The 24,290-nt window shown below is 41.4% G+C and overlaps 4 protein-coding genes across 4 annotated transcripts; 1 reads left to right on the top strand and 3 right to left on the bottom strand.

Moving 5' to 3' along the window:
• The first annotated feature begins 607 nt into the window (after nt 1-607).
• On the top strand, nt 608-6,800 carry LOC148888748 (THAP domain-containing protein 5-like). Its single transcript, XM_089014033.1, has 5 exons — nt 608-779; nt 1,946-2,129; nt 3,199-3,725; nt 4,693-4,879; nt 5,808-6,800. The coding sequence occupies exons 1-5, from the start codon at nt 619-621 to the stop codon at nt 5,922-5,924; spliced, it is 1,176 nt and encodes a 391-aa protein (XP_088870159.1). The 5' UTR covers nt 608-618; the 3' UTR covers nt 5,925-6,800.
• Nucleotides 3,675-24,290, bottom strand: LOC148888745 (claudin-9-like). Its single transcript, XM_089014032.1, has 4 exons — nt 23,827-24,290; nt 21,054-22,798; nt 11,562-11,689; nt 3,675-3,786 (listed from the first exon to the last, which is right to left on the bottom strand). Exon 2 carries the CDS (start codon nt 22,643-22,645, stop codon nt 22,007-22,009), a length of 639 nt encoding a protein of 212 aa, XP_088870158.1. The 5' UTR covers nt 22,646-22,798; nt 23,827-24,290; the 3' UTR covers nt 3,675-3,786; nt 11,562-11,689; nt 21,054-22,006.
• LOC148888747 (claudin-3-like) lies at nt 12,823-14,374 on the bottom strand. The gene has a single exon (XM_089014031.1). The coding sequence runs from the start codon at nt 14,256-14,258 to the stop codon at nt 13,611-13,613; it is 648 nt and encodes a 215-aa protein (XP_088870157.1). The 5' UTR covers nt 14,259-14,374; the 3' UTR covers nt 12,823-13,610.
• On the bottom strand, nt 16,060-19,142 carry LOC148888746 (claudin-4-like). Its single transcript, XM_089014030.1, has one exon. It carries the CDS (start codon nt 17,254-17,256, stop codon nt 16,600-16,602), a length of 657 nt encoding a protein of 218 aa, XP_088870156.1. The 5' UTR covers nt 17,257-19,142; the 3' UTR covers nt 16,060-16,599.

Below are 24,290 nucleotides of genomic sequence, written 5' to 3'. Positions count from 1 at the left end.
CATTTTTAAATGTACGGCGTACGACAACTTTTATACGGCGAACCAGCAAAAGTAATTCTCAATTGTTTATATATTTTTTTAAGGCACAATTTGCGCATGCACAGTACTCAGCATTTCCGCGTTTATTATTTCAAATAACGTACGGCGTACTACAACTTTTACTTACAACTATTAGCTAAGTTTGACAGGTATGAATTCCCCCCCCCAAAAAAAAAAAAAAAAAAAAAAACTAAACAAAAAAGTGAAAAAGAATTAAACCAAGAACCAACAGTTGGGGGCACTACATTACATCTAATCCAAACAGGAAGTAACTCAGATTTTAACGTTTCTCCTATTGTGCCGTGCCAAAAGTATAAATGTCGTACCACAGCAGTGCTAGTTGCGGTCGTAACTCACATTTACTTTAAAAAAACTTGTAAGACTATAATTATTATTCAGATATTAAAAAAACAACCATATTATGCATTCAAAGACAAGAAAATGTGAGGATAAAACTAAGCACAAAAAATGGCGCCAGCTAGAACGGTACAAAAACAAGATGTCGCTTCTATATGACGTACATAAGCGTGTGGTCTGGTCGCATTAAATTGACGTTACGTGACACGCACAGCGTTGTCAATGCTGCACGAGTTTCACCTTGTTGTCAATGCGCCTGCACGCGCAGATAACGCTGATCCGACGTGGACGACGTTGAGTAAACTCAACATGCCCAAATATTGTTCGGTGCCAAATTGTAAGAATGAATCGACGAGCGGCAACGACCGAAAAAGCTTCTACAAGTAAGAGTTTAACGTCGTTTGACGTAAAGCCGTTTGCGGTCGTCTGGGTGACCGCGCGTCTTGTTTTTCCATGTCGTTATTTTTTAAAAACGGCAATTAAATGTTCCTTTTATTAAATTATTTCTCAAATAAGAAATGTATGAGTTTTATAAAGACGAACGTGGATTTATATCACGTCCCACGTCCTGGTTTTTGACCTTTGAGACCTGGGTTACACGTCACTTTCATGAGTTACATGACGTTACGTGGAAGTGGCCACAGATTTATTGTCGTTTTTTTGATTAATTATTAAGTTATTTTTCCCCAAATACAATTTCCAGTTACATTTTTACATCTTATTTGGTTATATTTCTAATTTACCATTTCCATATACAGGTACAACCCAAATGTTTATATTTATAATGTACTCTTTCCATAGTGACTCAGTGTATACATTCCTGATCATTTATATCAAGTGTCAAAGTCATGGCCCGGGGGCCAAATCCGGCCCGCCGCATCATTTTTTTTCGGCCCGCGAAAGCAAATCAAACTTGTGTATATGAGCTAGTTTACTTGTTTCATCGACTATCTGGGATGTATAACTGTAGTTACATTCCCATTTGTGATCTAGCTGCTAGTTAGCTCTCTATTTGCTATCTAGCTGGTAGCTAGCACTATAATTGCTATCTAGCTCGCTATCTATCTCGCAAGCTCAATCTCTATTTGCTATCTAGCTGCTAGCTATCTTTCTATTTGCTATCTAGCTGCTAGCTATCTCTCTATTTGCTATATAGCTGTCTATCTAGCTATCTATTAGCTAGCGAGCTAGCTTTCTATCTATTTGAGTAACTTTCGGGTTCAGTGAACGCTGGCGCGTATGGCTGCCACTGCTCAACCACAGAAAAACTGATCTTGGGACTGTAAAGTGACAGTAAGAGTTTTGAAAGCCGCTAGTAAATGAAATGTAATTATTATTATTATTGTTGTTGTTGTTGTTGTTATTATTATTAACTCTCTAAACAGTAACTCAAAGAGAACTGTATAATACCTCCATTTTTCTTATGATGATACTAGTGCAGCGTGTTCTACCGGCGTCAAATTCCTTGTGTGTTTTACATATTTGGCAATAAAGATGATTCAGATTCTGATATCAATGAATACGTATTGTATTGTATTGTATTGTATAGATTCCCGCTGCAGGATCCCGAGAGGCTGCAGCTATGGCTGAGGAACATCGGCCGGGACAACTGGATCCCGTCCCGGCACCAGTACATCTGCCACGAGCATTTTGCGTCATCATGCTTCAAAATACGCTGGGGGAATCGCTACCTGGAAAGCGACGCTGTGCCGACAGTTTTCCGGAGGGTTGAGGTAAAAAAAATGGGAATTAAAACAGGACTGTTTGCTAATCGGTATATGCAATTTGGTGTCTTTTTTTTTTTTGCTACAAATGCTCGAAAGAAGGTTCAATCTGCTACATTTTAAATTACTTGAGGTGCATTTTTTTCCCCAAAAATGTGCTCCATATATTTGCCTGAATGACTTTTCTGTTCTATTCATTACAGTTACAAATTCTATGTGTAATTCTACCAAATTGGTATACATCTGTTATAATAATAATAATAATAAAAACAACAATAACAACAATAATAATAATAATAAGATTAATAATAATAATCACGGGATAAGAACTTTTTTTTAAATTATCTTTTTGTGTGGGTGAGCAGCGGCAGCCATTCGCGCCAGCGTTCACTCTACCCGGAAGTAACACAGCAGCAAAGTTATGAAAGGAAGAGGAAAGGAAAAAAAGAAGTAGAAAATCATCAAAATACAAAACACAGGAGTTGGCGGAAAGGCATATACGTATAAATATGTATACATATATGTATGTATATATATATGTATATATATATATATATATATATATATATATATATATATATATATATATATATATATATATATATATATATATATATATATATATATATATACCCAAATTGTAGTTTAAAACCCCAATCAGAGACCCTAAACCTTATTTGAAACCCGACTTTGAAATCATCGTGGAATAGTCACAAGTTTGATTTGCTTTCGCGGGCCGAACAAAATGATGTGGTTGGCCAGATTTGGCCCCCGGGCCTTGACTTTGACACAGGTGGTCATCCATAAACTTTTGTTGTTAGTTTTCTAATGCACTGGTTCCAATATACAAGCTAAAGTGAACTATTAGCTAGCTAGCTAACTTTCTATCTATTTGAGTTATTCATGGTTGAGTGAACGCTGGCGCGTGTGACTGCCGCAGCTCACCCGCAGAAAAACCGATCCTGTGACTGTAGAGTGACCTTGAGATTTTTGAAAGGTGCTTAGAAATGAAATCTATTATGATTATTATTATTATTATTAAGTGTGAATTCAAATGCAGCCTTTTGTATTTTTCTAGAAACGCAAAGTGAAGGATGTAAAGGAGAAGAAAGCCAAAGTGCTTTGCAGGGAAAACATCTCGGTTGAAGACCCCAACCTTCGGGCTACGGTGGGCGGGTCCAAAGCGGCTGCTGACCTCTCTTACCGACCTTTGCTACCTGCTATCGTTCCCTTAATGCAGCCAGTGGATGGCGAGCTGCTTCTGCTGCCCGGCGATTGCCAAGAGATGCTAGCGGGCGCCATTTTCAACCCCGCCCATCGGCTTGGGGTCCAAGAGATCCCCACTGAGGAGTCTTCCCAAACTCACGTCATCGCCTACTTGGAGTCCATACCCGATTATCTCCCTGGTCACCTGGTGGTCACCTCGGACACGGTGCTATCATCCGCCCTGAGCCCCGAACCCATCGCGTCCACGTTGCCTATTGTGTCCAAATACGCACCACCACCGTCGCCGCCGTCGATGTCACTGATGGACGTGAGCTACGACCAGCAGGATGATGATGACTATGATGTGGAGAACCAGGATCACCAACTGGAGGAGCACTGGTGAGACGAGTGTACGTCCGTGGGGGTTTTGTTTTTTTTTTCTTCAGGCAGTGTAGGCCACCTGAATTTAAAGCGACACAACACACAAAATTAGGGCTCAACTGAATATGATTTTAAAGGACAACCGACACCTCCGGACAAGTTGCGTCTATAATTTGGAAAATCACTTCAAATGACTTCTACTAGGCGCATTTGACAAAGATTCCACCGCATATATGTATATTTTACGTTTTAAGACACGTGCTGAATATTCAGCAAGTCTTGTTTTCGACCGTGACGTCACTGAAGGAACGCCCCTGACCGAGAAAGCGACACACAATGCATTTTGCGGTACTTTGTTTGGTCTGAAAACTTCGTGTTGATGGCGAAATTAGAAGGAAAACACATAAATAACGCGATGGTGAATCGTTGTGTGTTGCACCAAGACTACTATTTGATACTAGTTGACACAAATTCCCAGCAGACAAATCAGCCCATTTCCAACGGAGCTGGGGCGCCATCTTGTGCATCTTCTGGGCGCTACATTGGAGTCCAGTCGGCTCGAATTGATACGGAAGGACTTCTTTAATCGATTGCAAAAATGTATGCTTTCCTCTTCAGAACTATTTGAATCATATTCATAACTGGATGAGTAACGAGAAAGCACCTTCTCCGAATCTGAACTGTCTGAAGTCATTGTTTTGATTCTGGAGCAAGGCAATGTGTGACCAATAGTGACATCACAAACAAGGGGGCGGGACTTTCTGAATCTGCCCAGTTCCGAGCTCATTTTGTGGCAGTTTTGGGACACTTTTTTTATTGGTGTTTTGCATTTGACTAAAAAATATCAGCCTGTTTGTTTTAGATGCTATAAAACGTTTTTTCTGATGTCACTTAGGAAACCAAAAAAATTTGTGTCGGTTGTCCTCTAAACGTTGTGCTTTCTGCGCATTAATATCAAATTTTATCTCAAAAAAATTCTGTCCAGCTACCACAAACACCGCCTGAGTAAGGAGCAACTGGAGGCGCTGGTGGCCGAGCTGCAGAAGAAAGTGAAGGTCCTGCAGCAGAGACACCGACGCCACCTGGACAAGATGCTTGGCCTGGAGAACGCCGTTGGTCAGCTGATGCAGACCAACCTCATGACTGAAGAGCGACTGCAGCTGCTAGAGAGGGTAGGATGCTCTCTCACAGAGTCACTCTCATGTATTATCTCTCGCGTTTCTACCAACACACTCTGTCACTTACTATCTCACACATTCACACTATTAGTCACATTCAGTCTCTCACAGGTATCTCGCACGTTCTCTCACACTCACATCCACTCTCTCACACAGTATCTCACATTTGAAATTTTCACAGTCACGTTTGCTCTCTCACTCACTCTCACACATTGAAACTACCACAGTCATAGTCACTCTCTCACACTTACACATTCAAACTACCAGTCACATTCACTCTTACACGCACATTCAAACTATCAGTCACATTTTCTCTCTCACACATTCAAACCATCACAGTCACATTCACTCTCCGACACACAATCTCACACATTCAATTGATCACACTCATTCAATCTCTCACACACGATCTCACACATTCAAACTATCAGTCACATTCACTCTCTCACACTCTCAAACGTTAAAACTATCAGTCACATTCACCGTCTCACACCCTATCTCAAAATTCAAACTATAACAGTCACAGTCTCACACATTCCCACAGTCACTCATGTATTATCTCACACATTCCTTCCAATTTACTCTCTCACACATTCAAACTATCACACTCATTCACTCTCACACGCACGATCACAAACATTCAAACTACTATGACAGTCACATTCAGTCTCTCACACATCACATTTTTCACTTAGATTCTCATACATTCACACTTGTTTCCGCACTCTTAGACACAAAATGTCTTGATTTCACATATACATCCATTATTACATGAATACTCTTTCACGTCTCTGTCACTCTCACATATGTCGCTCACAGACACACACATTTCACACACATACATCCTCTCTCTCACACACTCTCTTTCTGGGGCTTGCTGCGCAGCTATGTATCATTTCTTCTATATGCCGTTTCCCTTCAGGCTAACATCCAGAGTAGCGCTAGCGTGTGCGAGACTGGCGAAACCGTGGCCATCATCTACGAGGAGGACGAGGCAGCCTTTTTCTATACTCTCAGCGACGGCGAAGAGATACTTTGAAGGTCACGTCTGAGCGCCACTTGTTTTTTTTTCTTTGTTTTGTTCAATTAAATCATGGGTTACTCTTGATTTACAGATGAGATTGGGGGACTGTGCTCAATGGTGTCTTTTTTTTTTTCTAATGTCTTTTTGATTTCGCAAAACTACTTTTTGTTTCACCTATTTAAATGTCTCTCATAACAGAAATGAAATTAAAAAGTTCATTCACGGGTCATGGTTGTGTTGATGAAGATTTTGTGACATCTAAAATTTAATTTGAACCGTGCTGGTTATCCACCACATAAAAAAAATATACAATTAGGAACAACCAGTCACAACATGTTGGGTATAATGCGTTAAACCAGCATTTTCTTTAAGTCATTCACTGCCATTCGCGAATGTATTCGGAAATTGAAAATATGACGTAGAGCGCATTCCCGAATTTGTTTGGGTTTTAGTTTATCTTTGAGGAGGTGTCGATAAAGCGCTGTTAGACCTCTGGCAATGTAGTTTCTTTTCACCAAGGGGGCAGCATTTCCCTTATTTCCATATTAGTGCTTTGTTCCAGCTTCAACTGTTGTTAAAGCGCCATAGAAACCAATATGTATGTATTGCATTGTATTTTGGACAGCCACCCTCATTTCAAGTTCATATAACTCCAGACCCATATAATTTAAGAGTTAACTCGTTTTTTTATCGTGAAAGAAGAGAATGTACGGTTGCTAACGCTGTATTGAATGTTTATGTAGTCCTAAAACTTAGTATTCTGTGCTTCCTGCAATTGGAGTGACAATGACAAAAACCCTGACACTGGAGTGGACACTTTTTCTGCATGTTTGGCAGTGATTGAGCTCACGAATAACTAGTTTTCAAATTTGAAATAAAAAATAATGACTGTTGTTGTGGTTTACATGGGACAATTAAAAAAAATAGTTTGGACTTTAGCAAACATCATGGAATTTTTGATTTAGTTTCGCGGGCCGAACAAAATGATGTGGTTGGCCAGATTTGGCCCCCGTGCCTTGACTTTGACACCTGTGGTGTACTTCCTGTGTTACGTCTACTATTTCTCTAACTCCACTTGGTCTCCTCGTTCCATCCATAAACTTTTGTTGTTACTTTTCTAATCCACTGCCACTGGTTCCAGTGGCAGTGAATGAGTTAAATGCTCTCCACTGGATTTGCTTCACGGCAGATATCTCTACGAGCACTAGTGGGCAGTAAAGATCTACACTCGTTTGCATTGGGAACACATTGGCTCATATCCACCAACAGCTCTCAGTCTACAAGGGCACTAAAGTGCTGTTAGTTTATTGATGTTTAATATATATTTTAAGGTGGGTGTTGTTTGTTTTTAAAACAAGGAATCTGGTCTGCCATCCAGCTTCCGTACCGACTTGAGCATCCCGACGCTGGGCTGCTGTTTGCGCTTGCTGCTGGAATTTAAGGGAGGGATTCGTATGCCTCTTTTTATCTAGCCCTTCAACTTTTATCAGCAGGCATTAACTCACATTTGCTTTCGTAGCACTAAGCTAATGGGCCCAACGTTCCAACAGACCACACCCACCCCCCCCCCCTACCTCGGTACACCCTGACCCCGATTTAGCTGATACATTGTGTACCATCCTCCCTTTCTTTGTCTGCACTTGTTCTCCCTATCTGTATTTTTCCCCCAACATATTTTTTTTGTTGCTGTGAATGTGCATCAATAGCTGCAAATTGCTGCAGGCATTGTGAGAACAACCCTGGCAGGTACTTGAGTCAACTATGCTAATATGCATGACATAAAGCACAGATTAAATTAATGTTCTCTCGGACCCAGCGTGCAACGCACTTAAAATGTGGCTAAAAAAGTGTGTAGTGTCGTATGGAAAGTGAGGTAGTGTCGTATGGAAAGTGACAGTGTAGTCATGCAAAAACAAACAAAAAAGGTTGAAGTGAGGTCCTGCAGAAGAAAAATAGAGTTCAGGATGATAGTACAGCGTGTACTCAGAATTCGGTGAGTGTGGCAGTGGGAAGGGGCAGGGGGGCAGGGCTGGGAGGGAGTTGAGATTTTTTTAGCACCTTGCAAAAAAAAACATCTGTAAAAAAGGCAATGAAGTAGCATGCAATTGAGCCACATCTGGAGCCGTGTAGAATTAACGTTTGTATTATAATTTGATAAAAAAAAAACATGAATTATTTGAACAAAATAGATTATATAATAATAATAATAATTATATTCTCCAAAATTAAAGGCCCGGCTGATTAATTGGCCTATATCAGAATCAGAATCATCTTTATTGGCCAAGTATATACCACATACAAGGAATTTGTCTCTGGTAGAACACGCTGCACTAGTAGCATGGTAAAAAAGACATGACAAATAAGTATGGAGAACACTAATAAAAGGCTAATCTAATCTAATTCTTTAGTCTAAGTGGTTAATGGCGACAGGGGAAGAAGCTGTTTAAATGTCTGCTGGATTTGGTGCGCATGGATCAGCCTGAAGAGGAGTCGGTGGAAAAGGTGGTGGGCAGGATGCGGAGGGTCCAGTAGGATTATTAGCTCTTTGAAAATCTCTCCAAAATGAACCAGAAATTTTAAGCGTTTTTCCTATTCAGTCTTGCTATAGGAATTTTAAGAAAAATTTCTCATGACGACGCATTATGTTTATTTTCAGACCAGCTTCATAACGGAACAAAATGTACAGAGGTCATTCGTTCTTTTTCATTTCATCATATGCCTGTACATATTTCATCATACTGATAAAGATTACCGTCCCACATTCTGATTTGAGTGATGGGTGGAGTCGCTTTCCACAGTGATGGATTTCAGTGTCGAGTGGAAAAACAATCTTCTGTCTCGAGATAACGTCACCATAACATAAAAGAGTTGAAAAGGCTGCTTCCACCAGCTGTTTCCTACACAGCAGGGTAATTTGTAAAAATAAATACTGAATTTTCCGCACTATAAGGAGCACCTAAAAGCCTTATTTTTTTTTCATAAGGTGCACCTTATACAGGTAACATCCGACTTACGACTGGCGTGACTTACGACCACCCGGACTTAAGACCACGACCACCAGTCCCTATTTTTTAAAAATTTGCAAGTCATTTCACACCAAGTCTCTATTCAACATTTTGAATGGGTTTCAACTTAGGACCATTTTGACTTAAGACCGATTGCTCGGAACGGAACCCGGTCGTAAGTCGGATGTTACCTGTGTATGGAAAAGGTTTTAAGACGTGTCATTTATTGAATGTGGACCTTATAGTGTGGAAAATACGGCAAATAAATCGGACAATATTTATATTTTGGTTTGGTGAATGTGCATATGAACTGATTGGGTTTACTGTACCTCGAACAAGGTTTTGACCCACAGAGTGAGTCGTTCTACGTGGAAGATAAAGAATATACGCCGGAGTAGTATTATACGGTAGCATGTTGCTATGTGTGCAGCTGCCACAATTGTGTTCAAATAACTCTTGCTCAAAGGGCTATAACACTGTAAGACCTTTGCTATTCATTAGCCATCTATGGCATTTTGCGTTGTTTGTTAGCATGAAGCTTAGCAGACTTTACAAAAACAGGATTTGTGGCTTTGGTCGCATTAAGTAGCAGTCTTGCCGTTATAGGCGAGATGTTTATTGAGTCTTTGTGAGAAGACAGTGCGCTTGTGTATTTTCACTGGCAGTTTGAGATGGGGGAGGGGAGCATGAGGTGGGGGCTTTCCTTTTCAGTGCAACTTCAGGTGCCAGGCAACGTCTCTGTCCTCCACATTCCCCAGTTTCGGTCATGTGACCACTTGTCAACAACCTCCTTTGGCCAAAGCCAGCCTAACGTGACCAGAGGCTCATCTAAACTAACTAAAACATGCTCATTGTATGAACATTTAGTTATAGAATTCTTTCTTGGAATCAAAAGAGAATGTTTGATTGTAATTTGATCGTACTGTTGAAATCCGTTGGGAATTAATTGTCTTTTGTGGGGCGGGAGTCAATGATTACCTCGACGCTGGTTAAACATGACTGAGAGTCTGACTCGAGTCAGTGGATCACAAACATGCACGCGCTCAGACGTATACACAAACGAAACAAGGAAAAAGGACAGGAAATGAAGGACAAAGTGTCCTGTTAGCATGCAAACTAGTCTTGTTGTTTTATTTTCGGCATCATATTCTCACCACGTATTAATTATTTAAAAGGAGGGGGTTATTCATGTAATTATTTCCCTTTTATTGACTACCAAAGGTCAAATGTACTATTCTGCCGTTAAATTCTTTGTAGCAACTATTATTAATCGTCTCTTTAACTACAGCGGCCTCGTCACACTGAGTCTTTGTTGACGCCGGTACACGGCCGTAACTCGACACCCTCTTCTATCAGTCGTTCATCAATATTTTAGAATCCTGCCACCTGTTGGGTGTGACACGCTGACTCTAATCACATAGACCCTCACAGCCACAGGCCATAATCTATGTATCGAGCTAGCTACCTAGCTCAATAGCTATATAGAGATAGCTCAATAGCTATCATCTTGGCATTTATTTGTTTATATATATTTTTATCTATCGATCGATCAAGCTATCAATCGAGCTAGCTAGCTCGATAGATCAATGGCTAGAGATAAATAGCTAGCTACAGTAAAGTCTCGTTATATCAGAATCAGAATCAGAATACCTTTATTCGTCCCGCAATGGGGAAATTTGCAATATCGGATATATCGATAGTCCCGGTTATATCGATACTATTTCTATGCACGCACGGAGAAAATTACATGCAAACAGGATCTGATATATCGATAGTCCCGGTTATATCGATATTTTTTCGGACTCCCTTGAATATCGATATAACGAGACTTTACTGTATTTTGATAACTAGCTAGCTATTCATCTAGGCATTTATTTGTTTATACAGTATATGTTTATCTATCAAGCTATCGAGATATATATCGAGCTATTGAGCTAGCTAGCTCGATAGGTCATTAGCTAGATAGAGATGAATAGCTAGCTAGTTTGCTAACTAGCTATTCATCTAGGCATTTGTTTATATCTATCTAAATATCATATATATATATATATATTTAACTATTAACTACATATGTTTAACTATTGATATATCGATCTTGCTAGCGAGCTATTTATCGAGTGAGCTAGCAATCTACCTCGCAAACTAGATAAAAGGCTAGCTACAAAGCTAGCGACCCAGCCAGCTACACATCTATCTATCCATCCATGGATGTGTCACAAAATGATCTTAACAACCTGACATAAATAATACCTCACTCGCGACAAAGACAATCATGATTATCTATCTTTCGAACCAGTGAAAATGAATATTATACAATATGATGACATTTTCTACATTATGCTCAGACAGGGGCAGTCTGCGTTATTGAAATTGATGTAGTGTACTTTTTGTAACAGTTTTTTAAAAATCTGTCCTCTAAAGTTTTTGTTTAATCTTTTGTTTTCATAACTGTTAGTTACGATGACCTTTGTCATCTTTCATATTATTCCAACGGCAAGTTTACTATTTTACGTTTATGCAAATTAGCAGGTATCTTGATGATTGCATTTGTAAAGAATATTTCTTCGTTATTATCCATTTTTTTTCATTTCCTTGTACACAGCATTCTCTCATTAAAAAGAAACATGTTACAGTGATGATACAATACCTTTCACTTGAGTGCACGTTCTTTACGACTTTCTGTGCAAACGAGCAATCCTCTCATGAATCAAAGCCCATTATTTCAGTCCTTGTCCCATGATTCACCGCCAAACGTCTCTGCGGGTACTCCAACGCCTGTTAAACAATCCCCACGGCCCACTGTTGAATGTCAGACGTCATGGTAACATTTCAAGAAGAAAAACATATTGCCTTAAAGGACAACCGACGCCTCAGGAAGAGTTGTGTCCATAATTTGTAAAATCACTTCAAATGACTTCTACTGAGCGTATTTTACAAAGATTCCACGGTATATAGCTCTATTTTTACGTTTTAAGACTCGTGCTGAATATTCAGGAAGTCTTGTTTTCGAGTTGCTGACGATGCCTGACGTGACGTCACGGAGGGAACGCCCCTGACCGAGAAAGCGACACACAATGCATTTTGGGTACTTTGTTTGGTCTGAAAACTTCGTGTTGATCCGTGTTGATGGCGAAATTAGAAGGAAAGCATAAAAAAATGTGATGGTGAATCGTTGTGTGTTGCACCAGGACAACTATTTGATACTAGTTGACACAAATTCCCAGCAGACAAATCAGCCCATTTGCAACAGAGCTTGGGTGCCCTCTTGTGCATTTTCTGGGACGCGACATGACGGCTCGAATTGATATGGGAGGACTTCTTTAATCGATTGCAAATATTTATGCTTTCCTCTTCAGAACTATTTAAATCATATTCAGAACTGGATGAGTAACAAGAAAGGATCTTCTCCGAATCTGAAGCCATTGTTTTGATTCTGGAATAAGGCAAGACCTTCTGAAACTGGCCATTTCCGGTATCATTTTGAAGTCGTTTTTGGACACTTTAAGTCATTTTTATTGGTGTTTTTCATTTGACTAAAAATCTCAGCCTGTGTGTTTTGGGTATTTTAGATGTTGTAAAACGTTTTTCTGATGTCAGTTAGGAAACAAAAAAAAATGGTGTCGGTTGTCCTTTAAGTAAAACATGGATATGTTTATTGTCAGAAAATGCAGTCTGGATATCAGTGCACATCATATCACTGGACAGATTTTATAAAATAAGATTAATGATGATGTTACAGGACAGTTTATTCAACCCACCCTTGATCCAAGTTTGCTGGATCACAACATTCAGCACGAATGCAGCGAGAGTTCTCTCTGTGGTGTTTGTTTTTCAAGGCAAAAACAGCGATAATGTATCTTTGCTCATTTATCTGCGCCATCGTTGCAGTGACAAACAAAACAAGTAAATACTCTTCCAATCAATGGGATTTAATCAAATCACAAATACACTCAATAGACTTGTTATGACTGTAAAAAACAACAACACAAAAACAAGAAATATCCTGTATCATCACTTGATCATACATACATAATTGCCCCTGCAATTAATTGTTAAATACAAAATTCACATCAAAATGAATACAAAATCAAAAGTCACGGGAGAATGTGGCACACGAATATTTAAGTGGACAGCTATTATTCGGTTGATGTTAAGATGCAAATTGTTGGTGAAGAAATTGTTACTGGTGAACAAAATACAATTTAAATCCAGATTTTCTGCCAAAATGTAATGTATATATATGTGTGTGTGTGTATATATATATGTATATATATGTGTGTATGTATATATGTGTGTATATATATATGTGTGTGTATGTATATATATGTTTGGATTGGATTGGATTGGATATGCCTTTATTAGTCTCACAGTGGAGAAATTTACATTTCACAGCAGCAAAGTGATGAAAGGAATGAAAGTAGAAAAACAAAATACATGAGCTGCTGGAATGTCTTAACTCCACCTTAAAGCTGTTGTATTTTCTTCGTGTTTGATGTTTTGCTACAAGATTTTGCTGAATAAAATATGAGCCTTGGCTCAATCAAGTTCGGGGAAACATTTAGCAAGTAGTAGTAAGCAAGTCACACATGACACTTACAAGTTAGGTAAAAATGTACAGAACACCGACAAATGCATGAATTTTCCACCATCTCCTGACGGAGACGTCTTTTCCAGTCTTTTGCGTCCACGTCCTCACTCACACGTAGTCTTTCCTCTCCACCCCGTGGGCCCCCGCCGACCTGGATGCCGAATAAGCCATTCGGGAATTGTTGTAGCGGGATTCACTGGGCGGGCAAGAGCAGCAAAGCAGTCCGCCGCCCAAGATCAGGAGGGCGGCGGCCGCCCATCCGATGTAGAGCGCGGCGCCCAGTTCCCGCCTCTGGGCGTCAGTCACCAAAGGGTTGTAGAAATCTCGGATGATGGTGTGGGCCGACCAGGAGACGGGAATGAGCTGCATGACGCCCGAAACGATGAAGAACACACCGGAGACGATCATCACCTTGGCTTTGGAGGCCTCCTCTTCGATGCAGTTGGTACACTTGGCGCCGGTGATGGCGATCAACACGGCCATGATGGCGAGCAAGATGGAAATGACGGTAAGGGCGCGGGCGGCCTGCAGGTCCTGCGACAGGGCCAGCATGGAGTCGTAGACCTTGCACTGCATCTGGCCCGTGCTTTGAACCACGCAGGTCATCCACAGGCCCTCCCAGATGATCTGCGCCGTTACAATGTTGCTGCCGATGAACGCCGTTACCCGCCACATGGGCAAGGCGCACGCCACGATGCCGATGATCCATCCCAGGATGCACAGGGAGATGCCCAGCAACTCCAAACCGACGGACATCCTGCAAGCTCTTCCACCAACGTCACACCGGTCAAACTCTTGAGGAACTTGGCACCACGTTCTTGTTTGTGTGTGTGCGTGTAGCCCAGACGGGAGCACTATGCTTTATAAAGTCGGCGCAGGTGGATGGGAGGAGTCCTCTTAGGAGCTGACATCACCACAAAAAGGGGGGAGGAAGGACGGGCGGTGGGGGAGAAGAAGAGACTCGCTTCTCAGGTTTCACAATGAGCCTCTGGGCCACAATGAGACTTTTTTTTTTATCACATGGGCAAGTGTGGAAGGCACACAACACCTTGGCCGACAGCCTTAAAATGAAAATATCAGGTTTCATCACAGGGCTTTTTTTATACATTAATCTTGGATTGGATTAGCTTTGTTAGTCTCACACTGGAGACATTTTTACATTTCACAGCAACAAAGTGATGAAAGTAAGAGGAAAGAAAGAAGTAGAAAAACAAAATACTAAAAATTGAATACTAATGTGACACCCCAAAAGAAACAGACAGTCATTCAATCATAAGTCTGTGTAAGCTCTCAGTCGTACAGGAGTGGTCCATCGATGAGAAGGTTTCTTCAGCCGTCATCTGTACAAAAGTGAAGGTTTCGGACGTTTCGCCTCCTATCCAAGAGACTTCGTCAGCGAACTAAAGTCTGACTGGTACCAGTCACCTTCACTTTTGTACAGATGACGGCTGAAGAAACCTTCTCATCGATTCAATCATAAGCACTTTCTGCACCCTCTTTGTAGTATAAAGCAGATCAAAAAGGAGCGAATCAAAGCCTCCTTTTCACCAGTGGATCAGGGACGCCACGGTGGAATGTGTACGTCTGCTCCGAGCTAAATGTTGAAAGCAAATACGAAGCTGTAGCCTCCATTGATGAAAAGACAGTGGCGGACCATGGTGGACCGTCAACGGCCTGTAAAGCCTTCTCTGCTGGCCTAAAAATATCGGAATCATGGACTGATGTTAATTATATTTTGTCCATGAATTCTTATTAAATAATTACAAATTGTCTCTCAGCTTCCTATCATTACTTTTCCCTTGTTGCGCTGCTTCCATATGTGTGTTTGCATTTAACCAATCACATTTCAACCATCTTTTGTTACCAGGGTCAGAAATCAACCTGGACGCATAATATAAGTGTTGATGAAACTGTTGCTTGAACCAATCAGATTTCAAGTTGGCAACCCAAGGCCTGCTGGAAAGTGCTGGAAACGTCAGTTTTCGCATACTATGATTGGCTAGTCTCTAGTACTCACACATCAGCTTTATGGACAAAGACTATAAAACATTCTCACATTTGGCCTGGTCACTCTTCACATGCCAGAAAACAGTTTTATGGCCTTTAATAGCTGTGTGGCTGTGGGATGGCCTTGGAATTCTTTTGGCGGAGTGACCGTCTCTCTAGAAATGGCGGCACCTCCCCGCCGCCACCACCACTACCACTGTCTGCCTTCTGTCTCGCCCCTCTGCTTTCTTTCAACTATGAAGCAAGTCCTTTGTTTCGCAGCTGACGTCCGTTTTTGATATCTCGGGCAGCAAACAGCCAGGTAGACGGCTACTCTGATGCTGCAGAAGCCCTTCCCACCCCCGTTCCTTTCAACTGACTTCTTAAGGGTTTTTAGACGGAATGAAAGACCGTTGACATTCCAGCAACACATTTTGAACTTCAAAACAGTCATTGAGTCGTGACTCGGGTGAAGTTAAGGAACAGAAGATACCCTTTCCAAGAACTGTCCAACTTGAGACCATTTGTACAGACTTTTGTAGTCCTCAAATAAACAATGAAGATTCAGGCATTCACCATCCAAACAAACTTTAATACAAAGTAAACATTGTGTTCATTACAGACTTTCACTTGAGAAGAAAATTGTGAGTTTAGAATCATTAAAAAATTCCTTTCGATAGGCACCAACCCATTCCAAGAATAACAAAAAAAAAGGTTCTAGTGACGCTACCCAGAATTTACTTAAATGGTAATTCAAATAAGGCATGCAACAATATCATCTTTTTTGAGTCTGCTAACAGACAACACAGACACTGGTCGAGGTAAAGTATCAACAAAAACTATAGCGTCATCACAAAAAACTTAAAAATGATCTTTGAATATCCACTCAATTTGATTTTTTTAAAAGAAAAATACACTGGAAGGACGCCTTTGCCGTTATCAGCTGAGATGGGTCCACACCTACATACTGCTTTGACACCAAATACTACTTTCCTCCAAAGTAGGAAAAGGTCAGTTCACAAACGTCGAATCTTGGACAATCCGGTCAATTCTGCAACGTTTGGAACACGGTCAAAAGTATAAAGTTCAAAACTGTCCATTAAAAGCTGCATTAGACGTAGTTTCTCTGCTCATAGCCACTCAGGGGGATGGATCTGCTCGATGGGTACATGATCTTTGATGGAGGTCCATACCTCTTCTCAGGCTGAGGTGGGCAACTGGAGCACAGGATGCCCCCGCCCAGGAGCAGGAAGGCGGCGGCGGCCCAGCCGGCGTACAGAGCTGCCCCCATCTCCCTCTTCTGGGCCTGAGGGATGACGGGATTGTAGAACTCCATGATGATGGCGTTGGCCGACCACGACACCGGAATGAGCTGGGACACGGACGCCAAGATGAACGCCGACCCTGCCCCGATCATCACGCGAGCTTTGGCGCGCTCCTCCTCCACGCAATTGGTGCACTTGGCCCCCGTCATTGACATCAGAATCCCCAAAAGGCCCACCACGATGGAGATGACGGTAAGAGCCCGAGCGGCTTGCAGATCGCCGCTAAGGGCCAACATGGAGTCGTGGATCTTACACTGCATCTGACCCGTGCTCTGCACCACGCAATTCATCCAGATCCCCTCCCAGATGGTCTGCGCCGTGACAATGTTGACACCGATGAAGGCCGACACTCTCCACATTGGCAGAACGCACGAGGTCAGACCCAGGATCCATCCCAGGACGCCTAGAACCACTCCGAGTATCTGCAGTCCTGCCGAAGGCATGTCTTGTCGTTGTCCTCTCGTTGTGCCGTCAACGGTCCCAATCGTTCATGTAGTTGGCTGAAGGTGGAGTCTCCAAATTCAAACTGTCTGACTCTGTGGTGGAACCCCCCACCCCCACGTTCCCAAAATATAATAAGATTGCAACTTTGGCTCAGAAAAACGGCCTTGGCTTAATCATTCAACTCGTCCGTAGGACTCCCACCTGTTTTGGGTGAGGGGAGAGCGCATACAAAGTGGCTATCGCAGTGGTTAAAGAGTAACAGAGGTGGTCAAGAACCCGCCGATGAATGATTGAAAGTGAATATCAGCACCCACCAGTATCTGGTATGTAGACTTCCCCTTTTACAGCTCGTGGAACGTCTAACGCAGTGATTCCCAAACCAGTGTCCTGGGGCACATTCGTATGCCTTCAGAACTTTTGTGGTGGTTTTTTGTCATTTTCACTCAAATTTTCACTCACGATACAATACAATACAATACAATACAATACAATACAATATATATTGATTTATATAGGGCTTTAACAACAACAGAAGGTGTAACAAAGCGCTTAACAAGGACAACTATCATATACAGGAAAAAATAAAGCAGTCACAAAGATGGTAAAAAGCACTGGGGAGCAATAGAAGTTATGATAACATGATGAAAAAGTTTAAAAGTGCACACAATTCCAGTCAGGAAGTAAATAGGCACTTAGCTGTGTGGAAAGGGTCAATCGGGGGTCTTATCAGTTTCTTTGTTTTGAAGGTCACAGTGTTTCTAATCATTTATTTGCCCCCACGTCATTTTATGCATCACATAGCATGGTCCTATATGGACTTTGTTCCAAGATTTCGATTGCTTTGCCTTGGTTTTATTTTGAAGGGCAATAAGCAACAAATTAGGGAGTTTTTCCTCTTCCTGCATGATTCCGACTTTTTTTTTACTCTCTGGTGCTTTTTGCTATCTCTGTGACTGCTTTATTTTGTGTATATGATAGGTGTCCATGTTTGTTACAGTTTCAACTGTTGTAATACATTATATATTCATCATACATTCATTTGAAGTGCTAAATTTTCCGACACATTTGGAAACAAACCTGTACGATAATTGACCTCAGACTGGAACTATAATAATAATATTAATAATAATACATTTAATTTCCAAACGCAACTATAGCGTGTTTAATTTGCAACGCGACAACTGCAAAACACAGCCAAGTCGGCCATTTTTTGTTTGTTTTGAGTGCACTAAGTAGGTCAAATCAATAGCGCGGCTAAAAAATAAGTTCAATTCAAATCGACTTCACTGTGTAGTAGAATTTCTTTAAGGGCAAAAATTTAGCAGAAGTCTTAACGGGCAACCGACGTCACTTTTTTGTTTTTGAACTGACATCAGAAAAACGTTTTATAGCATCTAAAATACCCAAAACACGCAGTATGATATATTTATTCAAATGCAAAACACCAATAAAAATGACTTCAAGTGTCCAAAATCTGCAAAAAAATTGAGCTATGAATTGGGCATTTTCAGAAAGCCCCGACCTCAGTTCGAGACGTCATGCCAAGACGTCTTGCATTGCTGGAGAATCAAAACAATGGCTTCAGATTCGGAGAATATGCTTTCTTGTTACACATCCAGTTATGAATATGATTCAAATAGTTCTGAAGAGGAAAGCATACATGTTTGCAATCGATTAAAGAATTTATTTGTGCCATTTTGAGGCAACATTGGGGAGAAATCTCTCACACAAAAAAAGAGGCACAAAATGGCGACCTCCGTTTCTACAGGCTGATAAATTCCTTATATGGCGCTTGGACGCCCTCTTCTGGCCTTCTGGCGGCTTTTGGGTGCAACACGAGGTTCCCAGACCAAACAAGTACAGCAAAATACATTGACGTGATGGAAGAACCGCTACAATGCGTCTTCTTGACGGTCATGGGGCGGTCCTTTAGTGACGTCACGTACGGACTCGTCACCAGCTCAAAAGCAAGACTTCCTGAATATTCAGCGCGAGTCTTAAAAGGTAAAATATAGCTATATGCGGTGGAATCTTTGTAAAATACGCTCAGTTGAAGTCATTTGAAGCCATTTTACAAATTATGGACACAACTTGTCCGGAGACGTCGGTTGTCCTTTAAATGTCATCCTTTTCTTAATGTTCTTGTGCTTCTTTACACCAAAAACTAATGAAAGACATGATATTTTGGTTATTTATAGCATGTATGGTATCATTTGAATGGTCCGGCCCGCTTGACATCTACCGAGGCCATATGCGGCCCACCATGTCAAATGAGTTTGACACCCCTGATTGAAGCCCATACCTATGGCATCCATTGAGTACTCCGATTCCACAACGATAACCCCCCCTCACCTGTGTCAGCGGTGATGCAGAAAGAGCACAAATACCAGATGCACCCCCCCCCCACCCCCGCCATGAGATATTTAGTTTCGGGGGGAAAACTGAGCAAGGAGACAAAGGGGAGCTTGTTGGCCTCGTCTTCCTTTGTAACTTGTCCCGAAACTCGGTCTGGGATAATCAGTCAAATGTGGAACAGAAACCCTTCACAAAGATTTCATTCATCACTTGCTCCCACTCATACCTTCACTCATACTCCTTAAACGGAACTCGATAAAACAATAGTAAATCTCAGTCACCCGGTCCAAATGCGGGAAGAAAAATAGTCGTTCCCATCAATATTGCATTTGCGGTTATTTTATACCCTCAAAGAAAACCTTCAAAAAACACCAGTAATATATTTTCTGTAATATATTACAATGACCAATAATAAAATATATTATTCATAAAGCCAAATATTTGGCTTCAAAGGACAACCGACGTCTCCGGACAAGTTGTGTCCATAATTTGTAAAATGGCTTCAAATGACTTCTACTGAGCGTATTTTACCAAGATTCCACCGCATATAGCTATATTCTACGTTTTAAGACTCGCGCTGAATATTCCGGAAGTCTTGTTTTTGAGTCGGTGACGAGTCTGTACGTTACGTCACTGAAGGAACGCCCATGACCGAAAAAAAAACACTGTTTTCTTCTACGTTGATCGAAACAGCACCACTCTAGTGAACAATCGTTGAATTGCACCTCATTAAAAATGTGAATTCCATGTCGTCTGTGCATTTTTCCCCACTTTTAAATTATACTGCGGGCCTGATCAAACCTCCATGGTGGCCGGTTCCGGCCCGCGGGCTGTACGTTTGATATCTCTGCCTTAAATGCTACCATTGATCGACATTTGTCTAAAAAAAAATCATCATTCTTGCATGACGTGAATAAACAGCTGCCATTTTGTTACAATTTTTTTCTTCAGCATCCCCACAGGTTTGGCGCACCCCCACACAGCCTCAAAAACAAACAAAAAAAAAACCTTGGCTAAACTTGAGTTAATAAGTTTCAAGACCACTTTTGACACCCCCCACCCAAGAAAAAAAGTTAAATCAAACCTGTTTTCGCCCATGACGACCAGTGCATCATTCACACACACACAAAATACATTATAATTGCCATGAAATGGAACCAAGGGACTACGTTTGTCTGAATAAAATCGTACATCAATTAAAACAAGACTGTTTTTGCTCTAACAACAACTAATTGGGTGTTTTTAAGCTAATGATAGAGTACATGTACCCCCGGGCTCCTTATCTAAAACAACCCAAAAGCTGTAATGATGCTAACATTAGCTATATGCTAACGCAATGTGGAAACCCGTATTAGCAGCCTATACACGGTAAAAATTAGCAGCGTTATAACGCTTTTAAGTAAAAAAAACATTGGAATAGAAACAATGTAACAACACTTACATGCTTATACTGTATATGTTATCTTCTGCAGCTCACGGAGTGTTGGCTTTAAGTGGATTCATATGTTCACATGTCTGTAGTATATCGCCCCGAAGTGGCCAAAGCGCCATGAGCCAACAACCCAACAACAACCACAACCCAACATACATCGAAACGAAAAAAAAAATAAATAAATAAATAAATACAACATGTCATTAACTGTTTGTTTTTGTCAAGAACAATATTGTAGAGTACTATTTATTATTGATGGGGGACAAAAAAAAAAAAAAAAATTAACTCATTCACTGTCATTCACGAATTTATTCGGGAATGTAAAATATGACGCAGAGCACCATTCGTCAATGTGTTCGGATTTTGTTTTTTCATGCCATTTGCATTGTTTTTCTTTTGCACATAGGGGCAGTATGTTCCTTCTTTCCATATTAGCGCTTTGTTGCAGCTACAGCTGTTGTTAAATAATAATGCTATATAAACCAATATGTATATACAGTATTGTATTGTATTTTGGACAGCTGCCCATATTTCAAACTCATATAAAACCAGACCCATATAATCCAGGAATTAACAATGACAAAAACCCTGGCACTGGAGTGGACACATTTTTGTACATAATCTCGCAGTGAATGAGTTCAAGGCATTTCTATTCATTTAAATGATGGAAAAATGAAATATGAATCTCTTTTCGGCAATGGATGCTATACAGCTGCGTGTTTGCTTTCAACATTTAACAGAAAAACTTATCCTGTGACTGTAAAGTGACCTTGAGAGTTTTGAAAGGCGCATTCCACCATGATGTCCATGAGACGCTTTGGTCCTATCCTCTTTCATCTGGAACTGCTTCATGTAACACTCATACCACACTAACATAGAATATAAAAGGAAACAATGACACCCACCACCACTGACAACCCCCCCCCCCTCCCAAAAAAGGTCCAATTCCCTCTAAATGTTCATCACACATAGTCTCGTCTGTCATAACCAGACCGAGAAACAACAGAGTAGTTCAACTGGACGTTCCCCCGGTCAGTCCGACGGCTACAGGTGCACCACAGCAGCGCCCCCCCCAGGATGAGCAGGCATGAGGCGGCCCAGCCAAAATACAGCGCATTTCCAAAATCCCGCTTCCCCGTCGGCTCCAATAACGGATCGTAGAAGTCCAACGCGATGACGTGAGCCGTCCACGACACGGCCGCCAACGTCAGAACCCCAGACAGTGTCAAAAGAACCCCCCCGGACACCGCCAGGCGCCATTTCCCCCTCTCGTCACGGCTGCAGTCGGTGCACCGGGCCCCCGATGCGGCAAGGGCGACGCCAACTCCACCCAGCGCCAGTGAGATGACCACCAGGGCTCGGGCCGCCTGGAGGTCCCGAGGTAGTCCCAGTAGGGAGTCGTGGACTTTGCAGTGCATCTGGCCCGTACTCTGTACCGAGCAGTTCATCCAAAGGCCCTCCCAGATCACCTGGGACAGCACCACGTTCTGGCCCACGTAGGTGGCCACCCGCCACATGGGAAGACCGCATGCCACCATCACACCCAGCCAGCCCGCCGCGGCCAGCGTCAGGGCCAGGATCTCCACGCCGGTGGAAGCCATCGTTCGGCTCTCTGGATGTTGGATTTTTTTCACCGCCTCGCGGGTGATATGAGATCCCTCTGGCTGTTAGGCGTCGAGTCCCTCTTGAGAGGGAAATTGATTCTAGCTCCTTTATACAGCTCGAAGGTGGAGTCAGATCCGGGTGATGTCAAGCTGGTGTTGAGAGATGTGGCGAAATACATCCGACAGATTTTTCATTGTGGTCTTTGAAAACTTAATACATCCGAAAACAATTAAAAATACAGACTTTAAATGTCATTCCATTTGAAATTACATTTAGCTAGCTTGAGAGCTCGAGCGCTAGTGAGCTAGCTAGATCGATAGATAGCTAGCTAAATAGCTAGATAGATAGCTAGATGGCTATCTAGATATATGAACAGACAGACAGACAGTAAGACAGGTGGACAGACAGACAGACAGGCAGGTAGGTAGGAAGGTAGGTTGGGTGGTTGGTTGGTAGGGAGGTAGGTAGGTAGGTAGGTTGGTTGGTTGGTAGGTACGGAGACTGGGAGGCAGGTAGGCAGGTTGGTAGGTAGATAGATAGATAGATAGATAGATAGATAGATAGATAGATAGATAGATAGATAGATAGATAGATAGATAGATAGATAGATAGATAGATAGATAGATAGATAGATAGATAGATAGATAGCTAGCTAATATGTTACACAACTCAAATAGCTAGCTAGCTAGCTATATTGCTAATATTAGCTCTAGATAGCTAATATACACATATACAGTAAAGTCTCGTTATATCGATATTCAAGGGAGTCCGAAAAAATATCGATATAACCGGGACTATCGATATATCCGATATCGATATAACGAGACTTTACTGTATTGTGATTAATCATTCACTATTTGCCTGTGTTCTTTTCTTTTGCAATTAGAAATGAATTCATTGTTCAACCCGAATTCTTTCCTTAACTTTAGAGTTCCAACAGAGTCACATACATGAACAAAGAGACCCCCACTCTCTGAAAGCATCTCTCCTCAGAGTATTAATTGTAGACGGACATTCCTCCTGGTAGGTGGAATTCAATATGTCTAAAGATCCCACGATGGATTAAACGAACGGATTGCAGTCCACTTTTTTGGGGGCTGTGGGACACTGCCTCCATTCATTTGTGGTTCCTTAAGGAGGCTATTTTGGCCTTTTACTCTATGTTGGGTGGACTCACTCATGTTTGGGACGGCTTGCATGGTCTTCGTCGGCCAAACCGGGAACTGGACAGACAGGACTTGAGGCTTGACTGACAGGTCAGATTGATTTTCATGTTGCTTGGTATTTGTATGTTTATGTACATTGTTGGTTCGTAGCAATAATATGAATACCTGAAAAAAGAAATCACAATGTTTGACTGGCTAGTATGTAAAGGGGTCGTGTGTGTTTGAATCCGGTCTTCCTGTATGGACTTTGCGGGTACTCTAGTTTCCTCCCTCATTCCAGATTAATGGATCTATTGTTAATTGTTACTCAGTGGTCAATTTTTAAAATTATTTTATTTGCCAATTTTATTTATTTATTTTCGTGTTAGTTTCTTTATTAGTTGATTCATATGTTTGTTTATTTATGGATTTATATTTTTATGTATGTGTCCGTTTATTTATTTATTTATGCATATATTTATTTGTGTATTATTTA

The sequence above is a fragment of the Hippocampus bargibanti genome, linkage group LG14 (assembly GCF_051943395.1).
Source record: "Hippocampus bargibanti isolate YZ-2025 linkage group LG14, ASM5194339v1, whole genome shotgun sequence".
NCBI lineage: Eukaryota > Metazoa > Chordata > Actinopteri > Syngnathiformes > Syngnathidae > Hippocampus > Hippocampus bargibanti.
Note: the sequence above shows the minus strand (reverse complement) of the source record. Positions and strands in the feature narration are given on the sequence as shown.